At 37.5% G+C, this 15,287-nt stretch overlaps 2 protein-coding genes across 3 annotated transcripts in view; both read left to right on the top strand.

Annotated features, from left to right (window-relative positions):
- LOC122091496 (calmodulin-binding transcription activator 1-like) overlaps window positions 1-8,177 on the top strand; it is a 17,596-nt gene extending 9,419 nt beyond the window's left edge. For both annotated transcript variants that reach the window (XM_042661483.1, XM_042661484.1), the window contains 5 exons: window positions 2,667-3,152; window positions 3,305-4,005; window positions 5,505-6,081; window positions 7,285-7,593; window positions 7,829-8,177. In XM_042661483.1, coding sequence (XP_042517417.1) covers window positions 2,667-3,152; window positions 3,305-4,005; window positions 5,505-6,081; window positions 7,285-7,593; window positions 7,829-7,921 — 2,166 coding nt within the window. In that variant the 3' untranslated portion in view covers window positions 7,922-8,177. The remainder of the gene's footprint in view (window positions 1-2,666; window positions 3,153-3,304; window positions 4,006-5,504; window positions 6,082-7,284; window positions 7,594-7,828) is intronic.
- Window positions 8,178-12,096: 3,919 nt separating this feature from the next.
- LOC122091609 (26S proteasome non-ATPase regulatory subunit 7 homolog A-like) overlaps window positions 12,097-15,287 on the top strand; it is a 36,085-nt gene continuing 32,894 nt past the window's right edge. The window contains exons 1-3 of the mRNA XM_042661625.1: window positions 12,097-12,504; window positions 14,427-14,519; window positions 14,626-14,707. Coding sequence (XP_042517559.1) covers window positions 12,318-12,504; window positions 14,427-14,519; window positions 14,626-14,707 — 362 coding nt within the window. The 5' untranslated portion in view covers window positions 12,097-12,317. The remainder of the gene's footprint in view (window positions 12,505-14,426; window positions 14,520-14,625; window positions 14,708-15,287) is intronic.

The raw sequence follows: 15,287 nt of genomic DNA, 5'->3' as shown, positions 1-15,287 counted from the left end.
CCCCCCCCCCCCCCCCCTTTCTTTCTCTTTCCTTTGGTAATGATTTTTTTATTGATAAAAAAAAATGATTACATATTCCTGGACTTGCCAGCTTCCCGAATTGGCCGTTGAATTTTCAGCAGAGTAAATTTCATTGTGACCATTCATCTCCCTTAGCATTACTCAAAATGATCTTACAATTTTCAGTTCCCTAATATTCAACTAAACTTTCAGTTCCTCTTCAAGAGATCTGAAAAAGCATAATCTGGTCATGATGGGAAACCAGCAGAGGCTTTTATATCTGATTCCTTAAAATTTGGGCTTAGTCAAATGAATCTCACCTTTTGATGTAAATGAATAGACTATTTGATGCAGTTATTAAGGGTGTCCAATCATGCTAATTGGGCCCTTGGAAGACTCCCATGGTTGGGTTCTATGGCTCTTCACTCTTGGCATATTTATTTTGGGTTTTCTTTTGTAAGTCCATAAAGTGGGGGTAAATTTAGTGCTACTTAATAGCTTTTAAGAGTTCTGTTTTAAGTATGTATGTTAATTTAATAAGAGAGTGATTGGGTGTCCTTTTATGGGTTAGTTTAGGCATTTTAGAAGGTCTTTATATATGTACTACACCCCCCATCAATTGGAGATGTACTGAGTAAAGAACGATTTTTTTTTTTTTTTTTTTTTTTTTTTTTTTTTATGGAGTTGTTGAGCTTGGCATACAAGATTAGCATCTTAGACCTGATTTCTTCTCCTCTTCTTCATTGATTACAAGGTTAGTTTCAGCACTTCTCTTCTCTTCATATCAATTTCCAGTTTTAATACTGCTCCTTGCATAAAATTCTCATATTTTTTTCTAGTTTTTGAATTCCTACACCAACTAGGAATTTTTTGAAACTTAAAATCTGACAGCTTTAAGTTTCAGAAATAGGATGGATGAAGTGGAGAGGTGCATTCGGTGTGTTGTGTGATTGGTGTATTCCTTTAAAATTTAAAGGAAAATTTTATAGGACTTCCATATGACCGGTTATGATGTATGGGGTGGAATGTTGGGTAGTTAAGAAACATCATATAGATAAACTCAGTGTAGCTGAGATAAGGATGTTGAGATGGATGTGTGTAGTAAATCTTGGAAGGAACTAAGGAATGAGCAAATTCGCACTGATTTGGGAATAGCTTTGATACATGATAAGCTGCTAGAAAGTCGTTTGAGGTGTCATGACCATATACAACGGAGACCTTAAATGTTCCAGTATGGAGGAATGATTTGATTTAGATTGAAGGAGCTAAAAAGCTAGGGCCTAGGGATAGACCTAAAATGACTTTGGGAGAAGTAGTGAGGAAAGACATGCATAACTTAGGCCTTGTAACCAGTATGGTTTTGAAAAGAGCTGATTAAAAGGTAAGGATCCATGTAGTTGATCCCATTTAGTTGGGATAAGGCTGAGTTGAGTTAAAGTCTAACCATTTGATTTCAATTCTGCTTCCATCCTTAGGAATTTGTTTCTGTTCTGAACCTTCTTATGGTATTCAAACTTGAAACTGAATTCTTGGTTTTCTGTTTGATTGAATCTGATCCATTGTATCTCTGTTATTAAAATTCTTCGAAAATCTGGTTTTATTCATTATGTGTGATTCTGTCACAAGTTGACCTCCCACTGGATCTCACCTGTTCGAGATTAGCAGTGTATTACTATTGCATGAATTGAAGAAGGGGAGAGAAGGCACTATTTACTTTGGACTGTTGTGGGGTTTAACCAACAAATCTCAATGGCAGAAAACCTTTCTCTTAAATATATAAACAGAACTGTGCCTTCAATAAATTAGGAGTTTGAATTAAATAGCTATACCTCGACAACCACTTTTCAAATTCTTTTTCAACCCAACCCCACTAGAAGTTTCATATGTGACTTTAACTTGCTGATTGTAAAACTATAATAGCCAATCCTATTTTAGATTAGAAGAAGAAAATAAACAGACTTCTTAATACGTTAGGATTTAAAAGCCTATCTTCGCATGGAACTTAAAAGTTAAAACTAACCATGTGATCAAACGTAACCTATTAAAAGTAGTGACTCATTTATATTTTTAATTTTTATCTACACTAATAAATAGGATTAAAAATAGTAGAAGTTGTACTTAAGATGGTAAGAACAAATTTAACAGTATTGTGTTGTGGAAACAAAGGAACTTGTCAATAGCTTAAAGTCGGTTGTGTTGTTGGACTGAGAAGCCCTGGATCTTTGTATGTTATTTGTATGTTTTGTATATGTACAGTTGAAGGTGCTCATTTGGTGCCAATCAGGAGGTGGAGGCGGGTGAACTAGTCAATGTTAGGTACAAGTTAGGGCATCACTTGTTCCTATAACTACAAAATTGTAGTCTCTGATATATGTGAAATTGCATCATCACTCCAAATTCGGCTTAGCTCACCTGCTAGTGTTCATTGTTCTTGGCATCAAGTGTAACAAGATGTTCTGAGTTTGTTGAAAAGTAATGCTACTAAATATGTGTCTTGTTTTATCCTGGCATCTTGCATCAATTGAATAGCTCTGCTTATCTCTTTCCTCTCTTGGATGCTTGTTGGTTTTTGCTCATCACATGTGCTCTTACATAGTATGTCATTTATTGTTCTGCTTTGCTCATCCTATAAGAATGATTTTGAAGATCTGGATTATTTGTTTCAGGGACACCAGAAAAATGAGAATGCTGGGCATGCAGATTATCTTCCATCTGACAAGGGTGCTCTAACTGATGCAAATATGTTCCTAGTCCCACATGAGCGTGATTTGCATTTAGTGGATTCCCCGTTTCAGAATAATCCTGGGTCTTCTATTTCAGTTTCAGCCAATGAGCAATTCTTAGGATTTGGGAACATTGCCCCCCTGGGTGGTTCTTGCAATGATGAATTAGGAGAGTTGAAGAAACTTGACAGTTTTGGGAGATGGATGAATAAAGAAATTGGTGGGGATTGTGATGACTCTTTGATGGCGTCAGACTCTAATAACTATTGGAATTCTCTTGATACTCAGAATGATGACAAGGAAGTTTCCAGTCTATCACTCCACTTGCAATTGGATATTGAATCACTGGGTCCATCCCTGTCCCAAGACCAGCTATTTAGCATTCACGATTTTTCTCCTGATTGGGCTTATTCAGGTGTTGAAACAAAGGTATGTACTTTCAAGTGCCCCTTTTCCCCTTCTTCTTGGTCCTTGGAATTGACATTTATGCATGCACGTTTTCGTTTTATAGCTGAATGTTGTGAAGCAAAATTCAAATTCTTGTTAATCCTATCTGCATGAAGCTAATGGCTATCTTTCAGGTTCTGATCACTGGTAAATTTCTGGGAGACAGTAAGCCTCCTGGTAGCACCAAATGGTGCTGTATGTTTGGTGAAGTTGAGGTTTCAGCGGAAGTCTTGACAGATAATGTTCTTCGATGTCAAGTTCCTTCACATGCTCCCGGACGTGTTCCATTTTATGTCACCTGCAGTAATAGGTTGGCCTGCAGTGAGGTTCGAGAATTTGAATTTCATGAAAATCCACCTGGAGTCCCATTCTTTATAGCTGTTAAAAGTGAACCAGAGGATGAAATGCATTTTCAAATACGCTTTGCAAAAATGTTACGTCTAGGCTCAGAGAGGAAATGGTTGGATTGCTCTGTTGAGAAATGTGATAAATGCAGCCTAAAGAGTGACATATTTTCAACGAGAGCTGATGATGAGAAAGAGTGGGGACGGATTGTAAAGACTTCCATGGACTTTGACGGAACTCATGAAAATCCTCAGGAAGCATTGATTCAGAAGCTTCTGAAGGACAGATTGTATGATTGGCTAGTTTGTAAAGTTCATGAAGGAGGGAAAGGACCAAATATATTTGATGATGATGGACAAGGAGTAATTCACCTGGCAGCTGCTCTTGGTTATGAGTGGGCCATTGATCCAATAGTTGCTGCTGGCATCAATCCTAATTTCAGAGATGCACGTGGAAAGACAGGGCTTCACTGGGCAGCTTATTTTGGGAGGTCAGATATGAATTTTCCACTTTTATAGATTCAAGTTTGAGTTCTCTTTCATTAAATGAGCCTAGTTCTGTTACACAATATATATATATATATATATATATTTTTGGGCCATGTTTAAAATTTTTATCATACTTGGTCCTCTGTTGTACCTTTTTTTTTTTTGGGTGAACAAAGAATTCATGACCGGTTATGATGTACGGGGTAGAATGTTGGGCAGTTAAGAAGTGGCAATTGTCTGTCAAATAGATAAAATATGTGTAGCAAAGATGTGGATATTGAGATGAATGTGTGGCAAAAATAGGAAGGATAAAGTAAGGAATGAACTTATTAAAGCTGATTTGGGAGTTGCTCCGATTCATGATAAACTCTGAGAAAGCCAGTTAAGGTGGTATGACCATGTTCAACGGAGGCCTAGGGATGCACAAGTAAGGAGGAGTGATCTTATTCAGATTGAAGGAGCTAAAAGAGCTAGGGATAGGTCTAAAATGACCATAGGAGAAGTTGTGAAGAAAGACATGCATAGTTTAGGTTTTGTCCCAAGTATGACCTCGGATAGATCTGATTGGAGGGCAAGAATCCATGCAACTGACCCCACTTAGTTGTGATTTTACTGATTTGTTGTGCTGTGTTCCTTTCCTTTTATCAAATTTTTTTTTTCTTTGATTGGATCCATGTAACTGACCCCATTAAGTTGGGATAAGGCTGAGTTGTTATTGTTGAAATAATTCATTACCAAAGAGAAAAATGATACAAGGACTTGGGGGGGGGGAGGGGAAGAATTCCTCTGGGAATTTATTACCTTTTTTATTTTAATAGCATAGAAGTTCAACCTTTTCATTGAATAAATACATTGTCCATTTGTCAAGTATAATGGTTACATTTGTTTTTTTAATTGATGTTTTCTTCCATTTATTTCCCAGGGGAATATGATATTATTGTCATGTCACTCTCTTTTGTCAATGGTTCTGTGCTTTTCAGCTATAAATAGGGTTTTAGAGAACCTTTTGAGCTATATGCATGCAGCATACATGCAACAACAACAAACCTGTATATAATAATACGCCACTTTTTTATAGAATGCTTCTTTAGCACAGCGTTGCTGAATATGTGAGTCGAATAAAAATTGTCTAGTGGTGAATGTATGCACTACTATATTCAGAAAAATAAAAGAGAGAGGGTAGAGTTCAAGAAGGATGTAGATTATTTGTCATCATTATGTAAGCCGCTGAATTTTATTTTACTCTTTTAATTTGCAAGCTGCTGTTGCGTTATTTAATGCTATTCTCATTTGATAAAAAAGTGATATAATTTTACTGCCTGTCTATTAAATTTATGATTTTAGAGTCGGTACATGTGGCCCAGCTTTGGTTTCCATTGATGCCTGCTATTTTAATTGGTATACGTGAAAATATGCATCAACTGCTTTCTCATATGTTTGCTAGTTTCCCCTTATTCTATCTTCAGTATTCATTCAGAGTTTTTTTTTTTTTTTTTTCCAGAGAAGAAACAGTTGTTGCACTTGTTAGATTGGGTGCAGCCCCTGGTGCAGTGGAGGACCCAACACCAAGATTTCCAGGGGGACGAACAGCTGCTGATTTGGCATCTAGTAGAGGACATAAAGGGATTGCTGGATATCTGGCTGAAGCAGATTTGACAAGTCACCTCTCTTCAATGACTATCAAAGAAAATGTTATGGACAGTCTTGCAGCAACTCTTGGAGCAGAAAAGGCCAATGAGACTGCAGAGGAGCAACATGTTGTCCCTTCAGATGGAAGCATGGAGGAGACCCTTTCCTTGAAAGGGTCTCTGGCTGCTGTCAGGAAATCAGCTCAAGCAGCTGCTTTAATTCAAGCTGCCTTTCGTGCTCGTTCATTCCAGCAGAGACAAACTATGAATGATGAAAATCTTGAAGTTTCAACAAATTTATTTGCTCTTGCGTCGTTGAACAGGGCCCCAAGGATGAGTCACTTTAGTGATTATTTGCATTCTGCTGCTGTAAAAATCCAACAAAAGTATCGTGGCTGGAAGGGAAGAAAAGAATTTTTGAAGATCCGCAACCGTATTGTTAAAATTCAGGTACACAATTTTATTCCTTATTATAATGCTGATTGTTTACAGACGTTGCATTTTAACTCAAAAGCCTGCAGATGGGAGATTGAATCATGATATTTTTTCTTTAAAATTGGACAAAGCTTCATAAAGCAGTAAAACAGAAATACATTGACTTGTAGCTGAATATATCTCAACTTTATTAATTGACCGCTAAGTTAAATTTCTTCATGGTGTTATAGGGCAGTTACACATGGTAGTCTTAGATTTGGAGCAACAATATGAACTGTATTCCATGGAAGTCTCTCATTTGTAATGGCAAATGTTTATTATGAAGAAACCAAAGTCAGGTTTACTTTGGGTATTAACTAGTGTTTTGTTAAATACTAGTACCTGTGTTAGGTGGGTGGGCCTTAGCGCAACCATGAGGTTGCTCCATTTCGACCTAGTGGTCATTAACACTAGAAAGAGATTATTTGGCTTAAGAAAACTAAAAATTCAGAGCTTCCGCCCACCCCCCATCCCCCCTCCCCCCCTAGCGGGGCCGGGGAAAAAAGTGCTAAAATTTTAAGTTTGGAAGCACGCGTGGGGATTAATTACAGGTATGACATTAAAACTGGTTGAGCGACAAATTTGAAAAGGCTCAGTTGAGTTAGGTTAAAGCTTGGTATGTCCGTATTAATATATTTAATCTGTAACTGTATTTCTGCATTTTGGGAAATGGATTGATAGCCCTAATTCTAGTATTTGCCTGTCTCTCTTTCTTCCCCCCCCCCCCCCCCCGAAACTCCGTAAGTGGTAAACAGTCAGCAGATATGCACATCATATTTATCCAGGGTAATTTGTAATTGGAATTTTCTTACAGTAGTCATCTAGGACTAGGAATTCGTCAATTGTAATATTTGGAATTGTCTGTTTGCGACGAAGTAGTAGTTTAGAATTTGAGATTACATCACCTTCTAATTTGAGAAAATTGGTAATGTGATGACAAGCATGCCATACAATTCCCTAGTTTTTTATGCTCTTTTTAGGGTGTACTTTATTTTTGTCTGTTTTCTTCCTACTATTCCTTCATAATCTGTTCAAGCGGTTTTCTGGTACTTAATATTCCCTTAGTGTGTGCTCTGCTTCTATACAATTTGGCATAAAGTATGGGTTTCATACTTGTGTTCTTAACATTATTAGCTTCATCAGCTGTTCCATTTATTCTGCTTGTCTGTCTCCTTTCAGGCTCATGTGAGAGGACATCAAGTTCGTAAGCAATATAAAAAGGTAGTCTGGTCTGTCAGCATTGTAGAAAAGGCTATTCTACGTTGGAGGCGCAAGGGAGCTGGATTACGAGGTTTCCGTGCTGAAAAAGCTATTGGAAATGTAGAAAATGAAGTTGGGAAAACAGACGAGTATGACTATTTGAGACAAGGCCGAAAACAGAAAGTTGCTGGTTTGGAGAAAGCTTTAGCTAGAGTTCATTCCATGGTTCGTTATCCAGAAGCTCGTGATCAGTACATGCGTCTGGTCACTAAGTTCCAGAAATTAAAGGTGGCTTCGTTTTCCTCAAACCATAACTTAGATGCCTGTTGTGTGTCTCTGTGCAATATCTTGATTATAAGTTGGTACATAGTTGCATTCAGTAGTAGTCGATTCCTACCTATATTCTTAAGAGAACTCTATTGACCAGAATAAGCATTATGTGTTCACTTGATCTTTATTCTTTGCGACTAAAATTTCCTACCTTTATAAAATATCTTCCACTGATCTTCTATATTTATCACAGATGGAAAATGAAAAGAGCAGCTTGCAGCCTCAGGTTCGAAATTTGGAAAAAGATAACACAGAGGAGGATCGACTTCCACCCATGACTGACTGATTAGTAACATGTAAATGCAGTTACCGACTTTTCTGGGCAGTTTAGCATTCGAAATTTCTTCTTGTAAGTATTGTCTGACATGTCCTGCTTTTTAATGAAAAGTTTTTGTTACAAATGGGGAGAGAGAGAGAGAGAGAGAGTACTTAGAAAGTAAAAGTTGTACATGTATAAAAGATATGGCAGGTATTTTTCCCTTGTAAACAAGTTGCAATGACTGAGGAAATGAGTGATCAAGATGGGACATCTCTTCTATACAGAGACTGGTGTGGTGGAATTGCTCTTTTAAGAGCTAATGGTATTTCACTCTTCCAGGACTTCTTAGATTGTCATAGTGACTTGGGATTGCAGGGTTATAGGCTTAGAGCTGGAAGTATAGAACCATGCATCCTCTCTTCTCACTACAACAATTGTAGTATTTCATTTCACTGCCTAACACAGAGGAATCAATGCAACATCACAAAATGTTAGATATGTGAAATCTGGTGATAAAATTGCTACTTGTTTGTCAAAAGGTGCTGTATCAACCATATTAACGACCAGTGACAGTTTAGGAATCCAATGGGGCCGTTCTCTGACAATGATGGAGCTATGACCCAATCAAGCTTTTGCTGTAATCCATTTATGTAATTGAATACGTAGTATAGTTTTGACCCTGGAAGACCAAGACATTGCCATCTTTCATTACAGAGCTGATATCCACCTCTTAATGTGGGTCTTTTATTTATTTATTTATTTTCCCTTTCCCTCCTCTCTCGGACCTCTAGAGGTGATTACTGTAACCCCTAAACTTTTGAATTATTTAAGCTTTAAAATGATTGAAAGTAACAGGGATGGGACTAATTTAATGTTGTAATGGTATAGTGGCATGATGGTGAGTGGTTTTGTACTGCAGTTATTACATACATATTGGATATTTAGTAGAGGTAGTCATTGTTTTTCGTTCTTTGAGGTAATGCTTCAGGTAATTTTTGTTAAGTACTTTTTTGTAGAATGATGAAGATGCACAATTACTGTGATTCTATTCCACTGATTTCAATGCTCCTCGAGTAACACTTTTTAAGCTGCGTTGATTGGTGTTCAATGTTCCTTAGCTCAAAATCAGATTGATTGGGTGGATCCCATTATACAAGCATGGGGGACTCTGTCTGGCACGGACCATTTGCACTCCGCCCTTTTTTTTCTCTTCCAAAAATGAAAGAAACAGCAAAAAATTCAAATGATTCCTAGACATAGTGAGTTCCATTGATTTTCTACTATTTTACTGGCTAAAAAATGTTAGAAAATAAAAATCAAATATTATTCATGGATGATTTCAAAATAGGTTACATTAATTGGAATTTATTTGGTCAAATTGATTAGGCTGATTTTTTTATTTTTTTATTTTTTTATTTTCCCTTTTTCTCTTTCTATTTTCTTTTACTTTTTGCCCACATCAGGACTACTTCTGAGATTAGGAACCTCATATCTGAAAACAGCAAGGTGGTTCCAACCGTTGCTTGGGTGCACCATTGTGCTGTTATAGACGCCCCATTTTATTTTTTATTTCTATGAGAGAAGAAAAAATGCATTGTCTAAGAAAAGATTATACATCTAAATCAGTACCGGTTGGAGAGACATTAGTTTTACTATTCATTGTTATAGATGTTAAAAGTTTAAGAAAAGGGACCACTTCGTTGGTAGGCTTGAGTAAAATTTTGTATGGGGAACGACGTCATAGACATCCAAAAAACTTGGAACGACGCCGGTGCTGTTATCTCTTGTTTTGGTTTTGTGAATGCTACCTTGATTCTTTGCTAACATGGTTAAGAGTTCAAACCTATGATAAACGTGGGGAAAACTTGAAGTCAATGTGTAAGTGTTGTTCGACCAATTAAGAGCCTAATTTAGTCTTGCATATTTAAAGCCCGTTTAGAGTTTATTTAGCTCGATTATTGGCAGTCCAATCAAAACTCGAAAACGACCAACCCTTTATGAAAGTATTCATGGCTCGACTACCAATTCGAATACTCATGGTGCAAGGGGAAACATGGTGAATCCTGATTTGGCCTGACTGACCCTAATTGGTTGACACCCTTAGAAACTATATGATATGTAATCATATTTGATGTTTTCCATAGGAGAGAAAACTAGTACCCAAGTGAATAAAGGCCTTCACACCCTGGTGCTGTATTTTGCAAAGGAGAAAATCTTTTTGATTTTAAAAACCCCCTTCCTCATCAAAAGAATGACCAGCAAGATGAACCATACTGGGCTTGAGTTCGAGTCCTACGATTTCAGCGTAGAGTTAGATCTGGCTCTTGGGGATAGAAAGTGAAGAGACCTTTTTGGATGCTTACCTCTTGCTTGTAAAGCTACTAGTGAGTTCTTGCTTTCTTTTCCTTGTGAAAAAATCCACAAAACCTATCAAAATCACCTTCTCCCTCACAAAGTGACAATCCAAAATTTCTATATAGTGCTTGGTTCAGCCTAGCTCATTTTGGAGTGAGGCTTTGGATGTAAGAAATGGATCGGTACGAGTCTCATCAACATAGGCGACTTAGGATTGGAAAACAATAAATGGAATCTTTAATGCACCAAATTTGTATGTTTTGTGATATCTGTTAACATAACTCAAAAATTAAGGTGTTAAAAGCTGGCCCACCCCGATAGGTGTGATTGGAACTGACTGGTTAAATCTCAAAATCATACTGATCAACTGTAAATGGTCCAATGTTGAGCCTAGATTGATTGTTGTCTTGGCATTGATGGTGCTTGATTGTAATCTAATGGGTGTCTGACAAGGACCAATCGACATCGATAATCAATTGGATTAACCATTTATAGCACGATTAGCCATTTACAGCTTAAAGCCTTAAATAACTCATCTTGTGGCATGTTTGCAAGGATCCATATCCTCTCCATAGAGCCTATGGATCATAGGGTAATTCCACGGCTGGGAGAACTCAGGCACACCTCTCGAGGTCACCCCAGCTGTGAGATGACTCTATGGTCCATGGGCTATATGGAGAGGAATCCTATCCATGTTTGCAACTTGTTTATAGTCCAATTAGCCTATTTTAAGATTAATCATAACTCGATTAACTTGACCCTAATTATGGATCGATGGTCAACCAATTAAATATAAACGTATTCATGCCTAACCTATGAGACTTGATTAACTAAATTATTAAATCTGCAGAGCCTTAAATTTGTGGGGATTGATTAAGGGTCCGTTTGATAACGTTTCTACCGTTTCTGTTTCAAAAAACAACAGAAACATAAATTTTCGTTTCTAAAAATAGAAACAAAATTGAAGGTGTTTGATAAGTCATGTTTATGGAAATCGATAGTAACCAGCGAAAGAATGGCTACGAGTCGTTTCCAGAAATGGCGGGGTCGTTTCTTGAACCATAAATAGGTAGAAATTTCAATTTCTATTTTTGAAAACAAGTGAAACAAAACATTTTTATCAAACGTTTTTTAATCCATTTATGCCGTTTCTGGACGGCAGAAATGCTTTTCTTGAAACGTCATCAAACGGGCTCTAAGTTTGATCATAAACGATCGGGATTGACCAGCTAACACCCCTACAAAAAAAATAATACATGTGGCTAATCTAGACAATTTGAAATCTGATGTAAGGTTTGAAAACCACTGATACACTATTGGCCAGAATTACCCCTGATTTTACATTTAAATCCATTTTCTTTTTTGCCATTTGACTTTTTGTCCATATTGATCCATTGATATGGCATTGGTCAAGAGTCAAGATCGGTCAAAGTTAATACCGATCTGATCTGATTACTCAAACCATAATCTGAGGACAACCAAAATTTATCCATTGGGTAAAATTCCATAAAGGCCTTGCTCATTTTCAGTTGTACCTTAAAGTATGATTCCAAACTTAAAAGTCACTCGCAGTCGCAAGTTGCTGGTCATAGCTCACAGCTCACAACTCACAGGTCGCAAGTCGAAAGTCGAAAGTCGAAAGTCGAAAGTCGAAAGCTTATTTGGCAGGGTTTTTGTCTTAGAATTTTGAAATTTAAATTTTGAATGCACACGTGATTAAAACGAATAGGATCCATTTGCCGTTTTGAAACCGGATGAACGCGCTTCCAACGGTAACATTCGGGAACGGCTGAACGCGTTTTGTAAACGTCTTTAGCGAGGAAATAAATATGTTGGAAAGGGTAGAAAAGCGAAATTGAGAGTGGAACTGTGGGAGGTAAAGAGAGAAGAACTGAGAAAGCTCCGGCCTAAGTCGGTTTCCGTCCGTTTTAGCCTTTTAGGGTTCTCAGTTCTCGTCATTCTTGCGATCGAAAGTTCAAAGATCCCTGCAAACCATTTTAAGTTTCGCAGTCATACCGACTTGAGAGGGTTGCTGGAAAGAGTGAGCCTGCGGAAGGAGAACACATTGATGGATGTTATCAAGATACAGCAGATCTCGGCAAGGCCGATTGAGAAGGTTATAGTTCATCCTCTCGTCCTTCTCAGTATAGTCGATAATTACAACAGAGTCGCTAGGGATACTCGGAAGCGAGTTATTGGTGTCCTGCTCGGGAGCATCTTGAAAGGAACTGTTGATGTCACCAACAGCTATGCAGGTTCAGTTCTCTAACCTCGTCCTTGATCGTGAAAGATTTCACTTCTTATTGTTTCTTTTCTTTTTAAAAAAAACTAAACCTGAAAAATGTTCAAATACAACTATTGAACGCTGTATTTGAGAATTTTCTTGAAATTTGGACTTGAACGAGAGAATTAGGGTTTAAGGTTTTGGCACTCTTAAGAAAATAGTGCATTCGTTTTGCCTCGCCTCGTTGATGGAGAAGAATCGTGAATACGACTCTTAAGACATCTTGAATTAGAAAATTAGGGTTTACTCCATTAGTATTTTAGGAAGCTAACGCTAGTCTTCTCCCTATAAAGATAGTGTTACAAGACAAACTTTGGCCATTTAACCTTAATATGTAGGATATTTTTTCCCTTCCGAGTTCTGATATATTTCCAAGGGAATGGGTCTCTTACATGGTTCTTTGTTACGCTAGTACACTAGAAGGGTGGCCTTTTGGATTTACCCCCTGCCGTCTTTGACCCACTTTGTGAAATAGCTGTGGTTTTAACTGAAATTGTACCTAAAGAAGTTTGGAATTTCTGGTAGACTTTGTAATATGGCACCAGGAATACAGTATGTGACCTCCTAATCAATAATGTCCACTATAGGCTACTTGGGATCAAACCAAAATCAGTTGGGTAAATGGCTGTGCTGGTATGGCAGTCAATCTAATGGCCTTAGAAGAAGGATTGCAAACCATAAATTTTATGGCTGTAGTGATAGAACTGCGTTAGTGGAAGTTTTGCAACACATTTACTTCCTTATTCCCTTTCGCATATGGGCCCCGGGAGATAACCCTGAAACATGCAAGCAAGGTTGGTAAAGTTCTTAGGAGATTTGTTCACCTTCAATTTTTGTTTATTATTTTCTGTACAATTTTCTGATGCTGGATATCATTTTATTAGATGGATAATATTCAAAATATCCAAAGAACAGAAGGTTTTAGGATAGGAAAAGGTGGAGTTTGTACCATAATCGTGGATCAAGTATTTCCGTGATGAAGGTTAAAGCCTAGCTCTTAATTGGTATTCCTTGGGCCATTTACCTGTGGGATTGTTTATCTCCTCACTTTAGTGCATCCCTTTTTCTTTTTTTTTTCAGTGTTTTTTGAAATTAATTTATTACTTATATAACAGACAGTCTTCACAAATTATTCTAGTTTGATACTGTATGCACTGTCTTCTGTTTGTGGTACAGTGTGGTATATCTACACGAGCATATATATATAGAGAGAGCATTCTGTTGTTCCTACCATTGGTGGGCTAATGTGGTATACCAAACAGTTAGATAGATAGAGCAGAGCACCATTGGATTGTCTTCGTGTCCCATCTCAACTCTGTATTTCCCATTTAGTGGATTTTTATCCCTGTGTATTTAAATTGGAGGAGAGTTGATATGGAAGTTTTAACAGTTCTATACAAAGGATATCATGCGGATGGGAATTGAACCATACAGCCCACTCTATATTGAGCCTTTCTCTTCATATCGTCAGTAGTCCAAATGTTGACTAAAATTTACTTTTGAATTGTGCGACATTGGGTAATTTGGGCGACTTGTCCATGAAAGATGTGGACCAACTAAGTGGCCATGAGGTAGATATGCACCTAAGGTTGCTTGTTTGGAGATACCTCTCTAGACATGCTTGACTAGATACTTATACCTTCCTAGTAAAGTTATTTGATGCTGAATTGTTTCTTTCTTTGTTGCATGTTTTCCTTGTGGATGAATGTCAAAGTCATGCTACCTGAGATGGTTGTATCCAGTCAATAAAAGTTGTGGCAGGCACAGCCGCACAATAATTGAAATTTACTTCCTTCTTTCTTCTCATCGGCATTTGCTTCTGCAAAGATACAGTTTTGTATGATGAAGTTTAATAATTATTCGTTCTGAATGTTTAAATCTCAAAATTTGCAGTGCCCTTTGAAGAGGATGATAAGGACCCAAGCATCTGGTTTCTTGACCACAACTACCATGAAGCAATGTTTTCCATGTTCAAGAGAATAAATGGTATCCTTGTCTGATCCATTGCCTGTATATAAGTCTTTATCCCATCTATAGATAGAATCTGCTGGCTTGTTCATTGTATAACCAAATTCACATTTATGTTTTTCAGCCAAGGAGCATGTTGTTGGTTGGTACAGTACGGGTCCAAAACTGCGGGAAAATGACTTGGATATTCACGGATTGTTCCATGAGTAAGAAAAGAAAATCTTTGCTTCCAGTGAATAACATCTTTTACTGGCCTTTCATGATCAATGACTTACTTCAGCCCCCCCCCTTTTCTTTCTTTGACTTCTTTTTGCTTACAACTCTTTTGATTGTGCTCTGTTTATAGTTGGTCATCTTGACATGATTTCACTCATATCTTTGGTGGATATGCATAGAACTCTTGGCTTATCTGCCTAGTAAAGTTAGAAATTTTGGATTTCTCGCTGATTTCACTTTCTGCCAAAATCAAAATATTTCAGTAATCTTAAACACAATTTCAGCTTTGAACCTTGCTACCTAGCCATCTTTGTCTGAAGTGGATATTCTTGTTATGTTAGAATATGGCCTTCCTTCTCTTCTGGTCGTGTTAAAATCTATCCTTTCTGGTGTTCTTTGAGTAGGCGCTCGATTTCTGGCTTCCTTATCCTTTTTATTTACAAGTTGCAGGAGTATCAGTTTGTCAGAGACTCAAGCTGCGTCTCTTGAAGATATGTTGAACAATGTGTTGCCTTCTCCAGCTACACTTTCCTCTTAAGGATCTTGAATGATCCACTCCCATCTCCTCCC

This window comes from Macadamia integrifolia, chromosome 10 (genome assembly GCF_013358625.1).
Source record: "Macadamia integrifolia cultivar HAES 741 chromosome 10, SCU_Mint_v3, whole genome shotgun sequence".
Taxonomy (NCBI): Eukaryota; Viridiplantae; Streptophyta; class Magnoliopsida; order Proteales; family Proteaceae; genus Macadamia; species Macadamia integrifolia.
The sequence above is the reverse complement of the archived record's forward strand: the minus strand, read 5'-3'. Positions and strand labels throughout refer to the sequence as shown.